This window comes from Oncorhynchus masou, chromosome 24 (assembly GCF_036934945.1).
Source record: "Oncorhynchus masou masou isolate Uvic2021 chromosome 24, UVic_Omas_1.1, whole genome shotgun sequence".
NCBI classification, from domain to species: domain Eukaryota; kingdom Metazoa; phylum Chordata; class Actinopteri; order Salmoniformes; family Salmonidae; genus Oncorhynchus; species Oncorhynchus masou.
The window spans coordinates 34,874,143-34,901,642 of record NC_088235.1 but is presented as its reverse complement, the minus strand read 5'-3'; the positions used below and the strand labels follow the sequence as shown (position 1 = coordinate 34,901,642).

The following is a 27,500-nucleotide window of genomic DNA, read 5'->3' as shown; positions in this document are numbered from 1 at the left end:
TGTGTTGTGTTATGCCATTACATATGGCTGGCCAGTTACAGTGTCTCGTGAAAGACTCATGAATGGCCTTGTGTCAATTGAGAACAGTTGACTAAATCAGTGTTACTCAATTCTCTCCTCAGGGACCCCCAGCCTTTGCATAGCTAGCACACCTGATTCAACTTGCCAAATAAAACAACACTAATAATGCTTACAGAATCTGAAAACTAACCATCAAGAAAACCTGTATGGTTTTTCCAAAAGATCTACCAAGAACCTTTGAAATTGAGGAAGATTCTTCATAGAACCACAATCCATGAAGTTTCTAAAAAAGGACCATGATAAAAGTTCTATTTAGACTCCAAAAGGGTTATAACCACAGCGGAACTCTTTTTTTTGGTGCTATATAGATCATTTTGTTCTTTATAGAACCTTAGGAAAGGGTTCTTCATAGCACCATAAAGGTTATATTTAGAACCTTATTAGCATTGTTGTTTATAGAACCTTTAAAAAAAGCTTCCATATAGCAACAGAAATGGATCCGCTATGGTTAAGAGCACTATAACCTTTTTTTGGTGTGTACAGATGTTAATTTGATCACTTTTTTGTTACTGAGAATTTTCATGCACAGCAGGAAATGTAAACTTGTAGTGTATTCAAGGTTTTTAAAAAGGCTTCTAAAGCTTGTAGTTTCCACTATAAAATGTAAGCCTTGATTTGCACTCATAAAAAACATATCAACCCCAACAAAGAATGTTCCTTTGATGCAGGATAATTTTCCTGCTGTAGCAAACTGGCTCAAATTAAGATCCTACATCTGTAGCTTTCATTTTTAATAATTTACATCTCGCTTTAATGTATCTATGCATTGGTTGCTGAGGGCTGCGGCTGGGCTACTCTGGTAGCCGTGGTAGCGGTGGAGTCTCTCCTCTCGGCACTGAGCAGTAATAGAGGGCCTGACACGGCAGTATTTCATTCAGGGGAGTTGACTTCAGGGGCTCGCTGCCGGGGTAGAAGCCTAGGATGGAACCCCTTCCCTGGAACGCAAGGGCTGCCCAGCCTCCCTGAGGAGCGCAGAGGATGGAGCCTTTAACGTTCAGCAAATCTGTTAGCAGAGCATCCATCATCTGAGCAGAAAGCAGGAGAGAGGAGCAAGCCACGGGTCCATCACAGACGTCGGCCCCTCATCACTCTCTTCTTTGTTCTCTTTCACTTCTCACTTCTCATCCTCGGCAATTTTTTTCTTTCATTTTTTTTTACATGGGCACACACACACACATGAATGCACATGCATAAACACATTTGATCATGCTCATCCTCCTCTTCACTTGGTCTTTATTTTTCTCTGTATCTCTCTCTTTCTCTCTCTGGTGCTCTGTATTTCACTTTCCCCTTTCCTTTTCTGAAGACATTTCTGCTGAAAAAATACATCAGAAAGAACAGAAAAAATAAGAAAGAAAAAGAGTCTGTTCAATCTTTAAGCGAGTCCATGCAGTGCGAAGGACTCGCTCCAGCACCTTTTCACATTTTGACGTCACAGAAATGCATTTCTCAATCCTCCCCGTTCTGCTTTAGTTCTCCCCATTGTCGGCCGCAATATATCTCACGCATATGCTCACGCACACACACACACACACACACACACACACACACACACACACACACACACACACACACACACACACACACACACACACACACACACACACACACACTGCAACACCAACATTAGCATTTTGGCAAAACGAGTGCCTGTGATTTATCTGAGAGAAGAGGGGGTTCTGAACAGAGGAAAAAAACTACAGTATAACTTTTTCCCTGAATGTATAAGCATTTTTTCTCTGGGTCTCAATTTACGAAAGTGCTTTGTGCTGGTGCTTTCACCAGAGTGTGTGTGTGTGTGTGCGTGCGTGTGTGTGTGTGTGTGTGGGGGGGGGGTTCATGTGTCAAGGGGTCAGAAAACAAATAAGATCAAGAGAGAAATAACAAGTGTTAGAAAGAAGAAAAGTGAGGAAGATAGAGAGCGACAGAAAAATATAAAGAAAAGAGAGAGAGAGAGAAGGAGAAAAAGAGGGGCTGGTGATGAAGAGAAGAGGGGAGGATAGGTAGAGATGGGGGAGTGAAATACAAGAGAAGGGAAGCAGAACAGGATGGAAATCAGGATACACCATTACAGAGGAAAATTAGAGAATGGAAAGAGAGAAAGAGGAGAGGATAAGGGACAGGTGGGAATGGATGGAGGGAGTAAAAGAGGGAGGCAAAATGCCTTAGATAAAAATGAGATGAAGGGAGAAGAAAGGGAGGATAGAGGTAGGAATGAAGGGAGGGAATAAAAGACAGAGGGTGCGTGGGCCCGCCAGGTCACTTTTTGTATTATCTAGCAAGCGGAACTCATACATTCCCTGGGCTTGGCCTTGTCTGATTTATCCTCGTTCTAGCAGGTAATTTAGCTTTTCTCCCGGGCCCTCTAGACTGTACACCTACCTACCCACCTACTGCCTCAACGTCTGCTGTCTGTCTATGGTTTGTTTTGGTTGGGGATTTTCAAATCTTAAATATGTAATCCTTTCAGGAGAGAATATAACTCAATTATCCCTCAATATTGTTTTTTTTCTTTTCTCTTCTATTCTCCTTGGATGTAAAACAAACACAGCTGTCTGGTTTAACAAGCACAAAGAATGGAGAGAACAGAAAAGGAAGACAATCTAACAAAACATAAATCTGAAATTGTGTATGATTGTAAAGTCTGATCCAGACATGGCATATAACATAAAGTCAGTATATTCCCTATTCACCCCCCATAAAGTCAGTATATTCCCTATTCATCCCCACATAAAGTCAGTATATTCCCTATTCATCCCCCATAAAGTCAGTATATTCCCTATTCACCCCCCCATAAAGTCAGTATATTCCCTATTCACCCCCACATAAAGTCAGTATATTCCCTATTCATCCCCCATAAAGTCAGTATATTCCCTATTCACCCCCCATAAAGTCAGTATATTCCCTATTCATCCCCCATAAAGTCAGTATATTCCCTATTCATTCACCCCCCCCATAAAGTCAGTATATTCCCTATTCACCACCCATAAAGTCAGTATATTCCCTATTCATCCCCCATAAAGTCAGTATATTCCATATTCATTCACCCCCCCATAAAGTCAGTATATTCCCTATTCATTCACCCCCCCATAAAGTCAGTATATTCCCTATTCATCCCCCATAAAGTCAGTATATTCCCTATTCATCCCCCATAAAGTCAGTATATTCCCTATTCATTCACCCCCCCCATAAAGTCAGTATATTCCCTATTCATTCATCCCCCCATAAAGTCAGTATATTCCCTATTCATTCACCCCCCATAAAGTCAGTATATTCCCTATTCATCCCCCATTAAAGTCAGTATATTCCCTATTCATTCACCCCCCATAAAGTCAGTATATTCCCTATTCATCCCCCATTAAAGTCAGTATATTCCCTATTCATCCCCCATTAAAGTCAGTATATTCCCTATTCATTCACCCCACCCATAAAGTCAGTATATTCCCTATTCATTCACCCCCCCATAAAGTCAGTATATTCCCTATTCATTCACCCCCCATAAAGTCAGTATATTCCCTATTCATTCACCCCCATAAAGTCAGTATATTCCCTATTCATTCACCCCCCCATAAAGTCAGTATATTCCCTATTCATTCACCCCCCATAAAGTCAGTATATATTCACCCCCCATAAAGTCAGTATATTCCCTATTCATTCACCCCCCATAAAGTCAGTATATTCCCTATTCATCCCCCATAAAGTCAGTATATTCCCTATTCATTCACCCCCCATAAAGTCAGTATATTCCCTATTCATCCCCCATAAAGTCAGTATATTCCCTATTCATTCACCCCCCATAAAGTCAGTGTATTCCCTATTCATCCCCCATAAAGTCAGTATATTCCCTATTCATTCACCCCCCCATAAAGTCAGTATATTCCCTATTCATTCACCCCCCATAAAGTCAGTATATTCCCTATTCATTCACCCCCCCATTAAAGTCAGTATATTCCCTATTCATTCATCCCCCCATTAAAGTCAGTATATTCCCTATTCATTCACCCCCCCATAAAGTCAGTATATTCCCTATTCATTCACCCCCCCATAAAGTCAGTATATTCCCTATTCATTCACCCCCCCATAAAGTCAGTATATTCCCTATTCATTCACCCCCCATAAAGTCAGTATATTCCCTATTCATTCACCCCCCCCCCCCCATAAAGTCAGTATATTCCCTATTCATTCACCCCCCCCCATAAAGTCAGTATATTCCCTATTCACCCCCCCATAAAGTCAGTATATTCCCTATTCATTCATCCCCCCATAAAGTCAGTATATTCCCTATTCATTCACCCCCCATAAAGTCAGTATATTCCCTATTCATCCCCCATTAAAGTCAGTATATTCCCTATTCATTCACCCCCCCCCATAAAGTCAGTATATTCCCTATTCATCCCCCATTAAAGTCAGTATATTCCCTATTCATTCACCCCACCCATAAAGTCAGTATATTCCCTATTCATTCACCCCCCCCCATAAAGTCAGTATATTCCCTATTCATTCACCCCCATAAAGTCAGTATATTCCCTATTCATTCACCCCCCCATAAAGTCAGTATATTCCCTATTCATTCACCCCCCCCATAAAGTCAGTATATTCCCTATTCATTCACCCCCCCCATAAAGTCAGTATATATTCACCCCCATAAAGTCAGTATATTCCCTATTCATTCACCCCCATAAAGTCAGTATATTCCCTATTCATCCCCCATAAAGTCAGTATATTCCCTATTCATTCACCCCCCCATAAAGTCAGTATATTCCCTATTCATCCCCCATAAAGTCAGTATATTCCCTATTCATTCACCCCCATAAAGTCAGTATATTCCCTATTCATCCCCCATAAAGTCAGTATATTCCCTATTCATTCACCCCCCATAAAGTCAGTATATTCCCTATTCATTCACCCCCCATAAAGTCAGTATATTCCCTATTCATTCACCCCCCCATTAAAGTCAGTATATTCCCTATTCATTCATCCCCCCATTAAAGTCAGTATATTCCCTATTCATTCACCCCCCCCCCATAAAGTCAGTATATTCCCTATTCATTCACCCCCCCCATAAAGTCAGTATATTCCCTATTCATTCACCGCCCCCATAAAGTCAGTATATTCCCTATTCATTCACCCCCCCATAAAGTCAGTATATTCCCTATTCATTCACCCCCCCATAAAGTCAGTATATTCCCTATTCATTCACCCCCCCCCATTAAAGTCAGTATATTCCCTATTCATTCATCCCCCCCCATAAGGTCAGTATATTCCCTATTCATCCCCCATAAAGTCAGTATATTCCCTATTCATTCACCCCCCCATAAAGTCAGTATATTCCCTATTCATCCCCCATAAAGTCAGTATATTCCCTATTCACCCCCCATAAAGTCAGTATATTCCCTATTCATTCACCCCCCCATAAAGTCAGTATATTCCCTATTCATTCACCCCCATAAAGTCAGTATATTCCCTATTCATTCACCCCCCCATAAAGTCAGTATATTCCCTATTCATTCACCCCCCATAAAGTCAGTATATTCCCTATTCATTCACCCCCCCCATAAAGGCAGTATATTCCCTATTCATTCATCCCCCCCCCATTAAAGTCAGTATATTCCCTATTCATTCATCCCCCCATTAAAGTCAGTATATTCCCTATTCATTCACCCCCCCATAAAGTCAGTATATTCCCTATTCATTCACCCCCCCATAAAGTCAGTATATTCCCTATTCATTCACCCCCCCATAAAGTCAGTATATTCCCTATTCATTCACCCCCCATAAAGTCAGTATATTCCCTATTCATTCACCCCCCATAAAGTCAGTATATTCCCTATTCATCCCCCATAAAGTCAGTATATTCCCTATTCATTCACCCCCCCATAAAGTCAGTATATTCCCTATTCATTCACCCCCCATAAAGTCAGTATATTCCCTATTCATTCACCCCCATAAAGTCAGTATATTCCCTATTCATTCATCCCCCCATTAAAGTCAGTATATTCCCTATTCATTCACCCCCATAAAGTCAGTATATTCCCTATTCACCCCCCCATAAAGTCAGTATATTCCCTATTCACCCCCCCCCCCCATAAAGTCAGTATATTCCCTATTCATTCACCCCCCATAAAGTCAGTATATTCCCTATTCACCACCCATAAAGTCAGTATATTCCCTATTCATCCCCCATAAAGTCAGTATATTCCCTATTCATTCACCCCCCCCCATAAAGTCAGTATATTCCCTATTCATTCACCCCCCCCCCCATAAAGTCAGTATATTCCCTATTCACCCCCCATAAAGTCAGTATATTCCCTATTCATTCACCCCCCCCCATAAAGTCAGTATATTCCCTATTCACCCCCCCTCTCTCTTTTTATCTTCTCTTAGCTTGACTCAGACTTTCACATTTCACCTCTCTCCTCCTCTCTTATTCTCCTCCTCTCTAAGACCTTTGATCTCCTCCCTGACTCTGTGGTCAGGCATTGCAGTTGTCCTATGTGGTCAGGTACCGTGGTCTGGTTGTGGTTGTCTTCGAGGAAACCTTAGGTTGTGTGGAGAATGAAAGTCTGCATTCTGACTGCTGGGAAGGAATGACATACATTTCCCATGATGCAGTGGAGCAGCAGAGTAGCCAAAACCTGAGGATGAAAAGCAAGAAGTAAAAAAGAAAGGATACAGTATGTCTGTATCTCAGAGCGTGAAGGAAGGAGAGAAAATACCACTTCCTACAATCCAAAGGGGACAATAACTGATGCCATCTACAGTATATCATATAAGCCATTTGGCAGATGCTGTTCTCCAAGGCAATTTATAGTCATGAGTGTATATATTTCAATATGGGTGGTCGCGGGTATCGAACCCACAACCCCAACACTGCAAGCTCCATAATCTATCAACTGAGCTATAGAAGACCACACTGCATTGTACTGCACCATACTGTATAACAATAAATATACTATAATGTATGGTCACTGTACTGTATATTCCTCAGTGAAAAATGACTGTGAATTAATGCAAACTATATTATGCACAACAGCTTAACAACAACAAAAGGATTGTCCCATGTTAAACCAGGTGTACATTACTCTAACCTGACGTGGGCACCAAAGTGTTTATTCTCCTGATGGTGAAGCCAACTCAGTACGAGCTGCATTGTTTGGCTCAAACTCACAAATACAATAAGAGGGCACTCTGCCTGCAACAGAGACACAGGTGTGTGTGTCGAGGCGGTGTGCGTTTTTTTCCCAACAGAGAGTGTGTGCTGTGTGTGTCTTTGTCGGATGGCAAACTGGCGCTCTTCAAAGCCCTGATGCCCACTGGCATCACTGTAGCAAACGGTGCTGTTGTTGAGGAGAAGGATAACAGCTGGCATTGTGTGTGTGTGTGTGTCTGCCTGTGTGTGTGTGGTAGGTTCTGAAGACCAGTGCAGATGTGTCAGCGACCACATCCAACATGACATTCCACCACCCTGCCACACACCAACACCCACAGTCTCCCCTTGCGCAATACATTGCTGTGAACCTATTGTTGTAGAAAGTAGGTTTTCCAGGCACATTCAATTCCCACAAATTTGCTGTTAACATTTCACAGACCAATAAATAAATAAAATAATAACATTCAATTTGATAATCAAAAATCCTCCAAACTCACATTTCCTGGTTGTTACTGCTAAATACAAACATCATCTTAATGTCAAAGACTACATATTGACTGAATAGTCCAGTCTCTCTACACTCTGCCACTCTGTCATTCTGTATTTGATGCTGGTGGCGCCGTGCAGAGGCAGCGAAAGGCATCGGCAGCAAAACAACGACAGCATTTCATTCCAACAACAAGAGTAAATGGCTTTCACTACGTCAAATTATTATGCTGAGTTTCTGGACTGTGTTTCTGTTTAGCGGCCATGTGAATGGTGTAACCCAAATGTATGTTTTTGAACATGTAATCCCCAATAATTTCCAGATAAAGAACATTTTTAAACATGTGTGGTGGCTTGGGATAGCACCTGAATTTGACATGTGTTTTTGTGTGTATGTGTTTGTGTGCGAACACGCTTGCATGTGTGTGTGTGTGTGTGTGTTCGTTCGGCATGTATTTTTGTGTGTGTGCATGTCCGCATGTGTCAGGCAGCACAGAGAGAGATCCAGAGAGTTAGGTCCCTGGAGTGTAAGCCCAGTAATCTACAAAAGGCTGTGTGCTATTAAACCTCTAATTCAGCTGGATTAAAGGCTCTGCAGAACATAATCCCCTTGCCCAGGTTTTTAGGAGTTCGCTCAAGGTGCTGCATTAAATATTAATGTAGGGATGGAGGGAAGGAGACAAGAGGGGAAATTAGAGGAGTGTAATTTCACTTTGAGGAAAATGGAACAGGGGTTTGGTGGTAAACCCAGGGACTTCAGAGTAAGGTAACATCTATAACAAACTGCTAAAGATGAGGACGCACATACAGTAGGTACACAAGCACACACAGTGCTCCACACACTGTTCTACACAATGACGCCAAAACGTTACACAATCGCTCTCTCCATCTCAGTCTCAAACACACACACACACACACACACACACACACACACACACACACACACACAGTTATTATTATTATTGATTACTGCATTGTTGGGTTTAGAGCTTGCAAGAAAGGCATTTCACTGTACTTGTACATGTGACATTAAAACTTAAACACGCGCGCACACACACACGCGTGCGCACACACACGCACGCACGCACGCACGCACGCACGCACGCACGCACGCACGCACACACACACACACACACACACACACACACACACACACACACACACACACACACACACACACACACACACACACACACACACACACACACACACACACACACACACACACACACACACACACAGACTGCTGCACTCCTTCTCACTGTACAAGTGTTCCCCTATGAGCTCTGTCTCCCACTCCAACACACTCTGAAAAGGTCAGCCATGTTTCAGAACAACAGTTTAACAGTGAATTGACACACTGGCACAGGTGCTGAGTAGAACCATGCAAGGTTCTTTGGTTTGTCCCCATAGGGTTTGTCCCCATAGGGGAACCCATTTTGGTGCAGAGGGTTCTACCTATATATATATATATATAGGGTATAACTTAAGGTATAACTAGGCCATCGAAGAAAGGCCTTATGTTCCTCTTGTCATGTTATATATATACATATCATAAGGCCTTTCTTCGATGGCCTAGTTATACTAAGTCTAGCATATGCAACAACTAACATGACGAGAGGAACTGATTATGCCCCACTCAAATTTGAAATTGCACCTTGTGCCTTCTACTATTACAACTTTCAAGTGTAAATTTACACTATATATACAAAAGTATGTGGACACCTATTCAAATGAGTGGATTCGGCTATTTCAGCCACACCCGCTGCTGACAGGTGTATAAAATAGAGCACACAGCCATTCCATCTCCATAGACAAAACATTGGCAGTAGCTCAGTGACTTTCAATGTGGCACTGTCATAGGATGCCACCTTTCCAACAAGTCATTTCGTAAAATGTCTGCCCTGCTAGACCTGCCCCGGTCAATTTTAAGTGCTGTTATTGTGAAGTGGAAATGTCTAGGAGCAACCACAAAGTGGTAGGCCACACTAGCGAGTAAAACTCATCTGTCCTCGGTTGCCGAGTTCCAAACTGTCAGCACAAGAAGCAACGTCAGCACAAGAACTGCTCGTTGGGAGCTCCATGAAATGGGTTTCCATTGCTGAGCAGCCGCACACAAGCCTAAGATCACCATGCACAATGCCAAGCGTCAGCTGGAGTGGTGTAAAGCTTGCTGCCATTGGACTCTGGAGCAGTGGAAACACATTCTCTGCAGTGATGAATCATGTTTCACCATCTGGCAGTCCGATGGAGAACGCTACCTGCCCCAATGCATAGTGCCAACTGTAAGGTTTCGTGGAAGAGAAATAATGTCTGGGGCTGTTTTTCATGGTTTGGTCTAGGCCCCTTGAACTCCAGTGAAAGGAAATCTTCATTCTACTGCATTCAATGACATTCTAGATGATTCTGTGCTTACAACTTTGTGGGAACAGTTTGGTCATGACAATGCCCTCATGCACAGAGCGAGGTCCATTCAGAGATGGTTTGTCAGGATCGGTTTGGAAGAACTCGACTGGCCTGCAAAGAGCCCTGAGCTCAACCCCATTAAACACCTTTTGGATGATTTGGAACACCGACAGGCCTAACCGCCCAACATCAGTACCCGACCTCACTAATGCTCTTGTGGCTGAATGGAAGCAAGTCCCCGCAGCATTGTTCCAACATCTAGTAGAAAGCCTTCCCAGAAGAGTGGAGGCTGTTATAGCAGCAAAAGGTGACCAACTCCATATTAATGCCAATGATTTTGGAATGAGATGTTCAACGAGCCACATACTTTTGGTCATGTAGTGTATCTTTGTGTAGCATAAAATGTATCAACCAATAATTGTATATGCAAAAACACAGCTTTTAAAGAAAACAATTTTGAAAACCACCCTGTAGTAGAGCATGATGGAAAAAGTATATATGGTTCTATGTAGAACTCCTCTTGCTTTAAAAATAACTCCTCTTGCCTTTCAAATAATCATTCTTACCTTCCAAAGAATCAACAAAGAACCCTTGCTTCCAAAAATGGTTCATATGATGTTAAAGGGGCAATCAGCAGGTGATATATACATTTCTCCAGCCCCATCCCTCAACGTTTTACCGAACCAGGGGTGGGCTGAATGTCGCTTTAAAGGTTCTAGGTAGAACCCTTTGCCTTACAAAGAATCCTTATCTCCCAAAAAGGGTTGTTCAGATCAAAACGGTTGTTGGTAGAACCCTATCCCTCTGCAGAGAACATTTTTTTGGAACATACTGTTAAGTGTGTGTGAATGTGTGAATGTGTGAATGTGTAGTTTCCCTGGCTGCTGAAATGACTCTATGCTGCTGATATTGCAGTTCAGTCGTTGCAAAACCAGTTATATAATGCTGTCTATAATTACCTCATATTTCAGTATGTAAAAAAGATAGTGTAATGACATCAGGAAGTTGAAACTCATCTACTTTATTGTAGATGTTTCATAGAAAGCCATCAGTCTATGTTAATTATTGTACAGTAACAGAACTTTATTGTAGATGTTTCATAGAAAGCCATCAGTCTATGTTAATTATTGTACAGTAACAGAACTTTATTGTAGATGTTTCATAGAAAGCCATCAGTCTATGCTAATTATTGTACAGTAACAGAACTTTATTGTAGATGTTTCATAGAAAGCCATCAGTCTATGCTAATTATTGTACAGTAACAGAACTTTATTGTAGATGTTTCATAGAAAGCAATCAGTCTATGTTAATTATTGTACAGTAACAGAACTTTATTGTAGATGTTTCATAGAAAGCCATCAGTCTATGTTAATTATTGTACAGTAACAGAACTTTATTGTAGATGTTTCATAGAAAGCCATCAGTCTATGCTAATTATTGTACAGTAACAGAACTTTATTGTACAAAGTTTCAATGTGAAAAAAATTATTGCAATTATCTCTTTCAGCACGGGAGACTGAATGACAATACCTTCATATTATTTCCATGGTCCCTTTCCTTTCCTCCATGCTATTACTTAGTGTACTGTAGCCTGCTAGATTTGCCTCCAAAACCCATTACAGTGTGTGATATGAATTCTCGTATAATTACATATGGTAAGTTACCACACGACAGTACACTCCTGGGCCAAATGAAATGGATGTAAAACAAGGTTGTAATTGGGACATAATTGTGACTAAACTACATTATTGGATTAATGTTGAATAATGTTATAGGTCTGATTAGCAGCAGAGTTGAACCAGCGGGACGTATGTTGATAATGACCTTTTATTAAACCAGGTCTACTGTGGTAATAATGCAGAGGTTGGCTAATAAGTAGACAAACAATAATGATATCAAATATAAGGTGGTTGAGAGCAGCAACTGTGTGGAATTATCTGCCCTGATGTACTTTTCTGAAGGTTTGAGATTTAACTTTTTAATTTATGTTTATAACTATTTTTGACAGTTTATGTATTTTCTACAGTTTATATTACCTGGTAATGATATTCTGAAAGGATAAAGTAAGATGTTGAAAGTGTGTAATCTGACTATTGTCACTGTAAGGGATAGAAAGAAATGAAATTATATGAGTTAAGTCATTTTTCTTTATGAAGGAATTTTTGCGAATTCCTTCATAAAAAATGTCATACGATATACACAATTTCATTTATATCTGTCTACATATTTAAAATGCCTCAGTTTCTTCTCGAAACTCCAACTCTGCTCTTCTGCTCAAAACTTTGCATAAAAGCGGTCGTGTAAAGAAAATCCAACAAAGTTAGGCCAGCGCTGCGGCCAGCTCTCTCTGTCCTCGAGGAGACAGAATCAAGACACAGACACTGTGGCTGTCAAATGAAGCTGTCACACGTCAAATCAAGTGGTCCAGAAAGTTAGAGCAGAGAACCTCACCTACAGTGTGCATCCCAGTGACAGAACAATCAATATGTCTACAGACATTACTGACAGAATATTAGAATAGAATATTAGGTTTGAATAGAATATTATATTATCGGTACTACGTTCAAGGAGGGTTCTATTGTTAATATTAGGTTTGGGGTAATATTTTTGCTCCGTCCACACAAAGTTCTTCTGATCTACTGCTGAAATTTAAGTTAGCGAGTTCTTGGGACTTGAATTTCAATTCACTCATTGCAAAATGAGTTTGCCTTCATTGTAAAACCACCTGATGCTAAAAAAAACTATTACAAATGAATTATAATGTAATTAGCTATAACACAAACAACCTATGAACTCATATATACAGTTGAAGTCCGTTCTATTTTTGTTTCATCAGACCAAAGTACGATCTTTGTCCCCATGTGCAGTTGCAAACCGTAGTCTGGCTTTTTAATGGTGTTTTTGGAGCAGTGGCTTCTTCTTTGCTGAGCGGCCCTTCAGGATATGTCGATACGGGACTCGTTTTACTGTGGATATAAATAGCTTTATACCGGTTTCCTCCAGCATCTTCACAAGGTCCTTTGCTGAGGTTCTGGGATTGGTTTGCACTTTTCGCCTCAAAGTACGCTCATCTCTCGGATGCTCCTTCCTGAGCGATATGACGGCTGCGTGGTCCCATGATGTTGATACTTGCGCACTATTGTTTGTCTCGATGAACGTGGTATCTTCAGGTGTTTGGAAATTGCTCCCAAGGATGAACCAAACTTGTGGAGACTTTTTTTCTGAGGTCTTGGCTGATTTCTTTTGATTTTCCTATGATTTCAAGCAAAGAGGCACTGAGTTTGAAGGTAGGCCTTGAAATATGTCCACAGGTACACCTCCAATTGACTCAAATGATGTGAATTCGTCTATCAGAAGCTTCTAAAGTCATGACATCATTTTCTGGAATTGTCCAAGCTGTTTAAAGGCACAGTCAACTTAGTGTATGTAAACCTCTGACCCACTGGAATTGTGATACAGTGAATTATAAGTGAAATAATCTGTCTGTAAACAATTGTTGGAAGAATTACTTGTGTCATGCACAAAGTAGATGTCCTAACCGACTTGCCAAAACTATAGTTTGTGAACAAGAAATGTGTGGAGTGGTTGAAAAAAGGAGTTTTAATGACTCCAACCTACGTGTATGTAAACTTACGACTTCAATGGTATGTTCTATCCATATCACTGCAGCTCAGCCTTGAGCTGTTTTGTCACAGAACCGCACATTAGTTGATATAAATGTATAGACATTTACACATTCAGCATATGGTTACTTGTTGTTTGTGTACAGGTAGTTGAGTGACAGCATCGGATCGATTTTTTCACAAGTTGATTGACATATTTAATTGGGGCTTCAAGGACGACACAATTTGTTTCCGACTGTTTGACATGCAAACAGACACACAGTCACAGAAACATGGGCATGCACACAGCTGTGTGTACTTATAAAATGTAGCACCAGATTCGGATATCATAATTACTCCCCATCTCTTCCGTTTGCCCATACCTGTCCATTATATACACACTATTTCTTTACCAAGGTACATTTGCCTGTTTCTCTCTAAACATACTTATATAGTATCAGTGTCAGAGTTGAGTACAGCTCAGGACATATCACTGGTAGACGGCAGCTATATATGAGACAATCATGTGTTTTCAGCCGAGGGACTACTATAAACCCAGGATAAAAGGCCTATAACCCTGCACCTGCTGACAGCTCTCACTGGGATCAACTAAACCCTGACTCTGATTAACCTCTGACACCCTGTCACTGCGCGGAGCCACCAATTTGAGACAGTTGCACACAGGGCCCATTCAAAACAGATGAAGGTGAGATGCAACTGAGAATCCTCCATGGGAAAGGTTTATACTTACATGATAGCTATTATTTAAGGTGCAGGAATAGCAGAAATAAGTAGTGTATAAAGAAACACATGTAGATGGTTTCCCAATAGGAAGGAGTCCCGGCCAATCTATACATCTGACATCTGACCTTGAAGCTTTGTGGAAGCTCATTGGTGGAGATGAATGCATTACAGGTATGGAGATGAGGAGTAGGCACATTATGTATACAAAAGTATGTGGAATCCCCTTCAAGTTAGTGGATTCGGCAATTTCAACCACTCCCATTGCTGACAGGCGTATACAATCGAGCACACAGCCATGAAATCTCCATAGACAATCAATGGCAGTAGAATTGCCTTACTGAAAACCTCAGTGACTTTCAATGTGGCACAGTCATAGGATGCCACCTTTCCAACAAGTCAGTTTGTCAAATTTCTGCCATGCTAGAGCTGTCCTGGTCAACTGTAATTGCTGTTATTGTGAAGTGAAAGTGTCTAGGAGCAACAACAGCTCATCCACAAAGTCGCAGGCCACACAAGCACACAGAATGGGACTGCCGAGTGCTGGAGTGCGTAGCGCATAAAAGTTGTTTTCCCTCAGTTGCAACACTCACTACCGAGTTCCAAACTGCCTCTGGAAGCAACATCAGCCCAAGAACTGTTCTTCATTAAATGGGTTTCCATGGCCGAGCAGACGCTCACAAGCCTAAGACACAATGCGCAATGCCGGGCATTGGCTGGAGTGGTGTAAAGCTCTGGACTCTGGAGCAGTGGAAACACGTTCCCTGGAGTGATGAATCACGCTTCACCATCTTGTAGTCCGACGGAAAAATCGGTGTTTGGCGGATGCCAGGAGAAAGCTACCTGCCCCAATACATAGTGCTAACTGTAAAGTTTGGTGGAAGAGGAGTAATGGCATGGGGCAGTTTTTCATGGTTCGTGGCCACTTACTTCCAGTGAAGGGAAATCTTAACACTACAGCAAACAATGACATTCTAGACGATTCTTGGCTTCCAACATTGTGGAAAAGGTTTAGGGAAGGCCCTTTCCTGTTTCAGCATGACAATTTCCCGACCACAAAGTGAGGTCCATACAGAAATACTTTGTTGAGATCGGTGTCGAAGAACTTGACTGGCCTGCACAGAGCTCTGACCTTAACCCCATCGAACACCTTTGAAATGAATTGGAACTCCGACTGTGAGCCAGGCCTAATCGCCCAACATTAGTGCCCGACCTCACTAATCTTTGTGGTTGAATGGAAGCAAGACCCCGGAACAATATTCCAACATCTAGTGGAAAGCCTCCTCAGAAGAGTTGAGGCGGTTATGAGTGTATAGCTCTCTCCGTCACTCTATGTGTGTTATACTGAGCAGTAGTACAGCCAAGTCATTGCCGCCCTAGGAGAGACGCCCAAATGTTTTGAAAATACGTAATTTATAGAAGTAAATGTTTGAGCCAAATCAAGGCTGATCCAGACCGGAGAAAAAATCAGAACCAAATGTTGACTAGGATTGGTTCAGATTTGGTCCGGACTGGACCAAAACCCAATGTCCATGGAAATGTGGTATGTGGTTAGCCTGTCATTTGTAAAACACAAACAACAACAACAAAAACGTCCACAAGAAGTCGGCTCGTGTTTACTGGTGTGTAGTCTACCATGTCGACCTGCAATGGAATTTTATGAATACCCATCAATGTGGTAGGCCCACCATTTGTAAAACAGTAGAGATACAAACTTGAATTATTGATCATGACAGTGAACCTCCTGGACAACAGTTGTGATTGTTCATTCCATAATGTCCTTTTTACTTTGACCTGTCCTGTTTTTAGGAAAAGTTGTTTGTTAACATGACCCTGCATGTTTTATTTGATTGGGTGCCATTTAAATTAGGCTATTTGATGAGAGACACGTGCATGATGCATAAAGTGTCCGTGTCATTACATTGTCATACATTTTATCTCCAGCCTGTCGGCTACAGAAAAGGCCACATACTCTTTCTACCATAGGCTTTATCTGCTGCATGATTTATGTTAGATCATTGTTTTGACGGTACGGTAGTGGAGCACCGCAGCGATGCGTCTCTCCAACAGCACCCTGGAGAGTGGGAATGGACAAGCAAAATATTTTTCCCTTCACAAAGTGGGCACTGCTTATCACAGGGCGGCATCAGCGCTCATCCTAAAAAGCCCATCCGGTTGAGAGGAATTGTCATTGTTTTGGGGCAGAATTATGTGAGGTTTTATGTGTTGTTGAAGGCGCGTCTTGATCAGTTTAGCTCAGAAAATGCCGCCCTCGTCAATCATAGCTGGCCACCTAAGCGGGCCAACCGTGTTCATTAGGCCTGTATTAAATACACACTCGGAATAGCCACTGTCTCCCTTATACACACGTGCATGCACACAAACGCACACCAACTTCTGTGCAGTAGAGTACAGTAGGTCAGTGTGTAAACAAACAGTATAGTCCCATGCGGATAAGATATTACCAGCTCCATGCATCTATCTGTGTGAAGAATATATTCATTCAGGGCCCATAGAGACTAAGTATTGTTAAGACACAGTGGGAGTCCACATGGATTTGCATCCATATCTACATGACACAAGACAACTAACGTCACGGGGTTGCCACCGCTGTACAACATACAGTGGAGGAAGGGATAGAAAATAAAACAATGAGCCATAAAGAAGGCTGGGGAGATCGAGGAAGGATGAGAAGAGCGGAAGAGAGGAAGATCTTCTTTGGTTACGCCCCTCCCTCCCTCCCTCCCTCCCTCCCTCCCTCCCTCCCTCCCTCCCTCCCTCCCTCCCTCCCTCCCTCCCTCCCTCCCTCCCTCCCTCCCTCCCTCCCTCCCTCCCAGGTCCTCAGGATCCAGGTCAGTTCCCAGAAAGCCATGAAGGGAAATGTGTTCAATAGGCGTTAAAACAATGTTATAATGAAATCCCATTGTTTCTCTCTCTCTCCATGACTCTATTTATTGTATTTTCCCAAATTGTGTTTTCTCAGTTTTTACCCCCCACATTTTTACTCTAAGGTAAAGATATTTACAGATGTCTGCTTTCATCGGTATCTGGTGTTAGCAAGTAACAGGATAGCTAGGTCTTCAGCCAGCATGGAACAAAAGCTGGGGAAGGGTTGCCCAAAACGCTGACGCAGTTGTCATGTCAATACATCAAGAGACATGCCAAATGGTTAATTCATACAAATGTCTTGAACGCATTGGTAGTGACAATACATGAGCATTGTCTGAGAGTCAATATTTAATGTAAAGTCCCGGGACTGCACCCTGTAAAGTTTACACTGCACTGTAACTAGCTAGCTTGATAAATCCTCTTAAGGATCCGCCCCTTTTTTTCAATTTTCGCCTGAAATGACATTAGACCAAATCTAACTGCCTGTAGTTCAGTCCCTGAAGCAAGGTTATGCATATTCTTGGTACCATTTGAAAGGAAACACTTTGAAGTTTGTGGAAATGTGAAAGGAATGTAGGAGAATATAACAGAATTGATCTGGTAAAAGATAATACAAAGAAAAAAAAACCTGTTCTTTTGTATTTTTTTGTACCATTATCTTTGAAATGCAAGAGAAAGGCCATAATGTTTTATTCCAGCCCATGTGCAATATACACTTTGGCCACTAGATGGTAACAATGTATGTGAAAACAATGAACCATTGTATCAAGACTGCCCAAATATGCCTAATTTATTTATTAATGACTTATGTTCAAAATTGTGCATACTTCTCAAACAATAGCATGGTATTCTTTCACTGTAATAGCTACTGTAAATTGGACCGTGCAGTTAGAGTTTTCTGCTAATATCAGATATGTCTATGTCCTGGGAAATGTTGTCACGTCCTGACCTTAGTTCCTTTGTTATGTTTCTTGTTTAGGTTGGTCAGGGCGTGAGTTGGGGTGGGCATTCTATGTGTTGTTCTAGTTTTGTTTCTCTATGTGTTTGGCCTGGTATGGTTCTCAATCAGAGGCAGCTGTCAATCATTGTCTCTGATTGAGAACCATATTTAGGTAGCCTGTTTTTCCCACTTGATTTGTGGGTAGTTGTTTTCTGTTTAGTGTATGCCACCTTACAAGCTGTTTTCTTTCATTTGCCGTTGTTATTTTGTTTAGTGTTCTCTGTTTAATAAATATTAACATGGACACGTACCACACTGCACATTGGTCCGATCACTCCTACTCCACCTCAGACGAGGACGATACAAATGTTCTTGTTACTTACAACCTCATGCTAATCACATTAGCCTATGTTAGCTCAACCGTCCCGTGGAAGGGACACTGATCCAGAAGACAATGCTGACAACTCCATTTGGCAAAATTATACAGCCTGCATTATATCTATAGTGATACTGTAACAATACCATCACCTGGATAAACAAATTATTTGTGAAACCATTATGTGGTGTATGACAGGATTGGATGTTGCATGCAATTTCAATGTTCTTTGAGTTGCTTTGTGTATAATGTCAATGTGGCTTTGATTGGATAGTAGTGTTATGTTTATGACAGTTTGCGATGGAAGAAATTAAAAATATTGCATGTACTTTCAGAGTTGTTTGGCAAGCTACTCATAGGTGGGCTGCGAGCTATGTCTAGCTAGCGATCAACCTGTTGGTGTCCTGTGTGAATTTAAGTATGCTCTCTCTAATTCTCTCTGTCTCTCTTTCTTTCTCGGAGGAACTGAGCCCTACGACCATGCCTCAGGACTACCTGGCATGATGACTCCTTGCTGTCCCCAGTCCACCTGGCCGTGCTGCTGCTCTAGTTTCAACTGTTCTGCCTGCGGCTATGGAATCCTGACCTGTTCACCGGTCGTGCTACCTGTCCCAGACCTGCTGTTTTCAACTCTCTAGAGACAGCTATGAAAAGCCAACTGACATTTACTCCTGAGGTGCTGACTTGCTGCACCTTCAACAACTACTGTGATTATTATTATTTGACCATGCTGGTAATTTATGAACATTTGAACATCTTGGCCATGTTCTGTTATAATCATGTAGATTTTTTAAAATGGTTTGTTTCAGTATATATGTATGTGCATGTAAATTAACTGATGCATTAATGTTATGCTACTCAAATATAAATAACATACATGTTTCTAAAACTAGTTGCACCCGTTATTGAAATGGTTGTTCCAGTTAAGATGCTTTATCAAGTCTCATATTCTTTTCCCCCAACCACTAGACATTCTGAATGCAGGTTGCGGGTGAATAAAAATGCTAAATGTTGGCTATCCCCTTTCTGTCTGGGTTCCAATAGGAATTACTCATCTTCTTGCATCATGTGATGTTGGGGTGCAGGTCTTTTTGAACAACTCTTTTTACTGACTCAATAGTCAGGATTTGTTTTTTCTGAGTGATTCAATCATGTTTGTCATTTGTTTGACCTGCTGCCACAAGGAATTCTACTGCAGGATTGATACACACTTCTCCGGCTCAGTGGCTCCTGAGACACGCTCTGACCAACAACTGTCTATCGTATATGCGGGCAGAAAAATAGATCATGCTGCAGGCAACATAGAGAAGAAATATACATGTTTAGAACTGATACTTGGGTGTGCAAGAAGTAACACAATTAATTAATTATTGATTGTTATGATGGACACAGCTTTTCAGAACCAAAACACACACAGTATGAATGCAACAACCAGTCACTAAAAAATACAGTCATGGGTGGTAACTGCAATTCACTCAAAAGGCAAGGCACTCTGGGAAATATGCAAATAAGGCTTTACACTAAGTAGTGTGTTAATTTAACACTGAATGGTGTGGCCCCGTGTAAACACAGGACCAGGGTTAAATTTAACACATTCAGTTTTGATTTAGCATTGGAGAATTTGCCTTGCGCAAGCACACACACACACACACACACACACACACACACACACACACACACACACACACACACACACACACACACACACACACACACACACACACACACACACACACACACACACACACACACACACACACACACACACACACACACACACACACACACATACACACACATTAGGTACTGTGAGGTAAACACATACAAACTCCATACCAGACCTGAGCAGGTAGGTAGTAAATAGCATAGCTCAGATAGTTGTGTTACATGTACAGTATGCACCGTGTAGGCCTGCAGCGTATGTATGTCCCTTACAAACACAAACTCATATGTATTTGTGTCACGCACGCGCGCACACACACACACACACACACACACACACACACACACACACACACACACACACACACACAAACAAACAAACATTGCCTGATGTCAAACTCAAGCTGTGAGATTGGGGAATAAAGGCATTGGGGTTGAAAGCAGCAGCTGACTTCAAACAGTCCTGAACCTCCCTGGATGACCTGGTACACAAGGAGAGAGAGGGAGGGATGGGGAGAAGGGATGGGGAGATAGGGGAATAGAGTAGGGAAAGGGGGAAGCAGGACAAGGGAAAATAGCAGTAAAGTAAAGAGAGTGAAAGTAAAAAAAGAGAGAACAGTTGAGGAAGAATTTGAAAATGGCCCTTTCTCTTTCCTTCCCTCATCTTCTCTGACACTCCTTCTTCTTGATCCTAATATTTCTTCCACCCCTTCCTCCTCCTCCGGGCTATTTCACCCCTCTTTCACGGCTCTATTCATCCTCCCTCGTTCCTGATCCCACTAGACTCTCTGATACACCTCCTCCTGAGTCCTCCAGGCCCTCTGCCCTCCTTTCTCACAGTCCAACAGGAGTACCTGCCGCCAGCTGCTAGACACTAATCCCATCGCAAATGGCACACTTTCCCCTATATAATGCTCTTGTTTTGACGAGGACCCATAGGGCTCTGGTCAATTGAAGTGCACTATATAGGGTATAGGTATCATTTGGGACGTGTACACTGATCTGGAGTCAGTCAGAACTGCTGAGAGGAGAGATAACACACTGTCGGCGGGGTGATAACACACTATCATCGTGGCGATAAGACACAGTGGTGATGGGGACCTTTTCACTTGTGTAAACAGAGCTAATGATGGCTAGGTACGGGTGATAGGACCTCACACCTCACATGTTCTGATGCACTCTCTATCTCTCTCTTTAGTTTCTCTTCTTTCCATCACTCTCTCTCCCTCCTCTTTCCTATCCCTCTCTCTCTGTTCCCTCCACACCCCTCGTCGTGCACTGTGCTCCTAGTTCTTACAAGCGCGGCACGTTGTAATCTCCGTGGTGATAAGGAGATTAAAGAGGGGAGCATAAGAGGAGAGGGGATTCATGGGATTCTCTCCTTGCAGTACAAAATGATATCAGCAGGAAGAATATCACCCTGGGGTGGATGAGAGGGAAGGGGGAGGGGAGTGGGGAGAGAGGGAAAGACCGGGAGAAGCAATGACAGTGGCAGTGGCAGTGTGATGGTAGTGTGATTTATCGGCCCACAGGGATTGATCTATAACTACAGAATCCACAGTGATACACTGACACACACACTCTCCCTAATGGGGTTCACAGGGATATGGGAAAACATATACACTCGCACAGCGGAGATAAAGAATAAAGAGCTGACCAGATCAAAGAGGAATAAACAGCGTAGGTGCTAATGAAGCCAATGATAACACACCCCCCCATTTCAGGGGACTGAGCTCATAGGTAATTCCCTCAAGACTGCAGAGAAAAACTGAGAAATTTTAAGTAATTTCAATGGTTACTGGTAAGGGACAGGCTGATATGATACCAGACTGATACGCCATAGGGCAGGTAAAAACAGAGATGACAGTATGTACCTGGGGTGGCAGGTAGACTAGTGGTTAGGGTGTTGGGCCAGTAACCAAAAGGTTGATAGATCAAATCCCCAAGCTAACAAGATAAAAAATATGTCATTCCCTGAACAAGGTAGTTAACCCACTGCTCTGAGGACATCATTGTAAATGAGAATTGGTTCTTAAATGACTTTCACTGGTTCCATCAAGTACCAGTGGTGTCAAAAGCCAGCTCTAACCCTGGGCTGATTCCCATGCTATTCAAGCCACTGGTAGATTGGATGGGAGAACTACCTCAGTCTACTAATTTAGTCAGTGAAATGAGGAAAAACCAGGAGGTGAACTGTTTGCTGCCTAGCAGCATCTCTCTCTAAATGTCTTTCTTTCCTCTTTCTCTCTTCAAGTCCCCTGCCTGGTACATTCAATTATTTATTAGCTTACTGACACACTGAAGAGAGAAGGAGGAGACAGCTGCATTCCTCTTCTCCTCTACCTTATCCCTCTCCTCTCCTCTCCTCTCCTCTCCTCTCCTCTCCTCTCCTCTCCTCTCCTCTCCTCTCCTCTCCTCTCCTCTCCTCTCCTCTCCTCTCCTCTCCTCTCCTCTACCTTATCCCTCTCCTCTCCTCTCCTCTCCTCTACCTTATCCCTCTCCTCTCCTCTCCTCTACCTTATCCCTCTCCTCTCCTCTCCATCCACCTCTCTTCTCATCTCATCTCCTCCATCCTCCTCTCTTCTCATCCTTCCATCCCTCTCTCCTCCCCAACAATGTACAGTATGAATAATGGAAGGAGAACTAGATGGTCAACACCTTTGACCTCCTATCATCCTTCCATCCCTTGTTCTTCTTCTGTAAACACCTGGACAACCTCCTCTCCTCTATCAGCTTCTCTGACATTCCCTGCTTCCGCAAACCCTCTGCCATACTCCTCTCCTCCTGAATCGTCTTTGATCAATCTTTATGGGGCTCCCCTCTTCCTTCCTCTTCCTTCCTCTATTTACCTCTTCTCTTGTCTTCCACCCTTCCTCTGTGTGAGTCACTGTATGATTAAATGGACCCATAGGCTCTTGTCAAAAGTAGTGCACTATTTAGGGAATAGGGTGCCAATTGGGATGTAATCCCTGTCTAGCAGTGGATGCAGGTGAGGTAGAGTGATGAAGGGGAATGATTAATGTAACATAGTGTACTGCAGTGGGAGCACATTTATTTTTTCATGAGCATGGCCTTATTTCTATTACATCATATTGGATGACTGTTATTAATATTCCATTCAACCAGCTCAATGTAACATCGATAGGTTTAGGCTACTACATGATACTCGAATTTGCCCTAAAAAATACCCATCATGAGGTTGCTACAACCTAGACTACAAATGAAAGTTTATAACGTAGGTGCACAGGATGAGAGACAAATGTGAGTAATTAAGATGACAAACAGTTACACATTCAATACCGCCTTGCACACTCTTGCCTACATCTAGTTGAGTTTTACAACTAAAACAAGAGTTTATATTGGACAAATTCAGGTAGGTTAAGAAATATTTTGCAAAATCACATGCACACACACACAGTTAACTTTCATAGCACCCACACTGCATCATCACTTTGCTCGTAGTATAATTCCCTCTCGTATCTACACTTTCCCCTCCTCTCACCTTTTACCTTCTCTTGTGGACAGATGTTTTGCACAACAAAACAGCTGTCTGTGAACAGGTGCAAAAACCTCTCTGAGCCAAACCTTTATACCATAACTGCTAACCGCTACACAGCCTACATGTTTGTCACCATATTAACATTATAGTCAACAAACTACAACTAACACTTAAGTAGACCCACAATCCAAATCATGTGTACAATCATGCAGTACAGTGTACATCAAGCAGTTTAGCAGTTATGAAAGCTTACCTTGAAGAGTTGCAGTGTTGGATAGCCTTACCCTCTGTTTGAGTCAGGCTGTTGAGTAGGCTAAATTAGCTGTAATAGCTAAGTAAGTGAAAGGTAAACTGAGAAGAAAAGAATACAATGAAATATATATCTCTCTCTCGCTCCTCTCTCTCTCTGCTGCTTTTCCTTAATGTTTGATGAAAATAATTAGTTAATTATTGTTTTTCTCTCTCTTTGAGTCAACTACTCACCAAACTTTGTAGTGAAAGCTGTAGTTTATGCTTTCAGTACTAGATTCATTCTCTGATCCTTTGAATGGATGGACAAAATATTAGTTCATACTGCAAGAGCTCTGATAGGTCGGAGGATGTCCCCCGGAAGTCATCATAATTACTGTACAAGTCTATGGAAGTGGGTGAGAGCCTCCCATATTTTGCTATTGAAGTCAATGTATGGAGGATGGAAAATAGCTGTCCTCCAGCTACACCATGGTGCTACTCTAGAGGGTGCTGTAGAGGCTTCTGTAGACCTTCATTGCAAAACAGTTTGTTTTAATCAGTTATTCAGTAATATGTGAATCTATTTAGGATAATTGTACTTTTTTATGTTTCACTATTTTTATTTTCATGAAATTCACTGAGTAGGATTTCCTCCTCTGAGGTATCAGGTATCCCTGATAGCTAGCTCCTGATCTACACTCACAGACTGACAGACATACTGACAGACAGACAACTTGGCAGACAGGCACTCCACTCAGGCCATCATTAAATCCTTCAAGACACATACACCACTAGGCACTATTCATCTGGAGTAAAGGAGGACGGTGCAGAAATATACACATACAGACTCTCTCTGGCAAGATACATATGCAGGTTGTACAATGCATTTGACACAACAGTTGTAATACAACTGATATATGTGTGCTACAACAGAGTTTGTCTGTGCAAAAATGTTTATACGGAGTGCAGTGTCTCCACAACACTTGTTGAAAACAGTCAATACCATTTTGGCAAATGTGTTGTACATCAGTTGAACAACCTGAGTGTGCTCGGGCCATTGAAGAGTGGAGAATTGAAGATAAAGACAGAGTTATATTGAGGGATCTTGGTACTTTTATTGGTTTTCAAGGATTTATACTTGGTACAGTAATACTTGACAGTCAGATCCAGCATAGAGCAGCTGAGGTCAGAACAGCAGGTTTAAAGCACATTGCAGAACTTAATCTCTCTTTCTCTCTCTCTCTCTCTCTCTCCTTTCTCTCCTACCCCTCAACTTCCTCTTCTCAGCATGCAGCCAACCACACAACACAACACAGAATTGCCCAAAGCAAGTTTTTGTACGTCATTTGGGGGATTTGGGGGTTAGACTATGCACAGTACACCAATCACTATACGATCTCTTATTCTCTCAGAGCACTGACGGTGCACTGATATTCACAACGTTTGAACACAACGTGAGAACTACACAACGTGAGAACAACACAACATCGATACATTCGACAATCTGTCAAGGTCTACATGATAAAAGAATCATCAAGATCATCCAGACAATCAAATCTCCGATCTCTACCCCAAACCAGAAGTCAACTAATTCCATATTCCTGTTCTCTCTCTGAAAACACAAAACCGGGAGAGAATTCCGGCAGGGCTGCCACAACGGAGGGCCTTCTCAGGATAAGTTCATATCATAGAATCCCGTATCCCAGATAAAACCCAGCTTTAATAAAATATTTCTTTACTGGGATTCAGCGGAATCTACCCTCTCCCACTTCTCCTCCCTCACTCCTCTCACCTTCTCCCTCACTCCACTCACCCTCTCCCCCTCTCCCACCTCTCTATTTCTCCATCCCTCCCTCCTCTCACCTTCTCCCACCTTTCTATGTCTCCCTCCCTCCCTCCTCTCACCCTCTCCCCACCTCTCCTCTCCCTCTCGTTTTCTCCATGACAGGCACTGCACACAAAAAAACACAGGTTTACACCTGGAAGCTGCATTACACATGGTGGAGATAGAGAAAACAACATCAAGTAGAAGAAGAGAAAAAGACAGAGAGAGAGAGAGAGAAAGAAAGGGAAACAGAGAGTGAGAGAGAGAGAGAAAGAAAGGGAAACAGAGAGCGAGAGAGAGAAAGAAAGGGAAACAGAGAGCGAGAGAGAGAGAAAGAAAGGGAAACAGAGAGCGAGAGAGAGAGAAAGAAAGGGAAACAGAGAGCAAGAGAGAGAGAAAGAAAGGGAAACAGAGAGCGAGAGAGAGCGTAGTCCACATATGCGGCAAGTTTGTATCCGATTGGTGATACAGTTACAGCTATTATCAGAGTGTGTGTTTGTGATGCATGTGTAGGTTTGTGTTTGTGTATGTTTGCATGCATGCGTGAGTGAGTGGGTTTGTGTGTGAGCGTGTGCATGAGTTTGTGTGTGTGTGTGTGATGACCTCCCACACGGCCCCTTTCCAATTCAGATATGCCACTCCAGAGCTCCAGCGGCCAGGCATTTCCCTACTCCCCCCAACGTGCAGCCTATACCCCCCACCCCCAACAGGCGAGGTACTCACCCAAAAATACATCATCATTTTAGCCGAGGGCAAGAGGGGTGGCAGGGAGGCCAGCACTCTCTCCTTCTTTCTCTCTCTACGTCCGTCCGACTGTTTCGCTCTCTTACCGATTCTCTCGTTCCTCAGTTCACTCGTTGTTTTGATCGTTTGGTTATTTGTTTGTTGGTTGTTGAGTTTTAGTGTCCTGTTAGTGTCCCGTCAGCGGCTCGTTAGTGTGTCCGTCTGTCTCCAGAATGGCCAGTCTTGTTTTCTGGAAGATTCTATGAAGTGTGACAGAAATGCTCCACTCTCTCTGGTTCTCTCCTTTCGCAGGCAACTCTCTCCTCCCTGGATCTTTAAAAAAAAACTCTTAATCGCTCCGCCACAGGGAAAAGGGAGAGAGAAAGAAGGAGAGAGAACAAGAAGAGAGAGGCGTTTTCACTGTACCTCTATTTTTTTCTTTCCTCTTCTCCAACTTGCCACCCTTTTCTCTTCTCCTCACTCTGTTTTTATTTCAAGTCTTACAATCTTTCTGCCGTTTTGGCTTTCAGTCCTTTTCCTCTTCCACCTCTCTCACTCTAAACTATCCTTTCTCTCACACACTTTCCCTCTCTCTTTCTCTCACTCTCCCTCTCTCTCCCTCTCCCTCTCTCTTGCTACTCTCGGCTGTATCAGAAGCTCTTGTCCAGTTCCGGCAGACTGGCGGGGCAGCAGGGGTGAGGGCTAGCTGGCGTACCCAGGCTTGGTGCAACGAGGTTGGGATCCTGGACAAAGGCAGAGAGGGTATAGACCCTGGAGACTCACTCTACACAGACGGTACTGTACCACAGCACACCATGCAGTCAGGAGACGGATAAAAGAGGGGAGGGCGGGAGTGGAGAGAGAGAGAGAGAAAGAGACAGAAAGGAGG

At 42.5% G+C, this 27,500-nt stretch overlaps 1 protein-coding gene across 7 annotated transcripts in view; it reads right to left on the bottom strand.

Annotated features, from left to right (window-relative positions):
* LOC135512079 (RNA binding protein fox-1 homolog 3-like) overlaps positions 1-27,500 on the bottom strand; it is a 798,827-nt gene that overhangs the window by 192,937 nt on the left and 578,390 nt on the right. Inside the window, exon 1 of one of the 7 annotated variants that reach the window (XM_064933727.1) lies at positions 26,612-26,736. The exons of the other annotated variants lie outside the window; for them this stretch is intronic. Within the exon in view, the coding sequence (XP_064789799.1) occupies positions 26,612-26,629 (18 nt within the window). The 5' untranslated portion in view covers positions 26,630-26,736. Of the gene's footprint in view, positions 1-26,611; positions 26,737-27,500 lie in introns of those variants that run through there. 7 annotated transcript variants of the gene reach the window in all.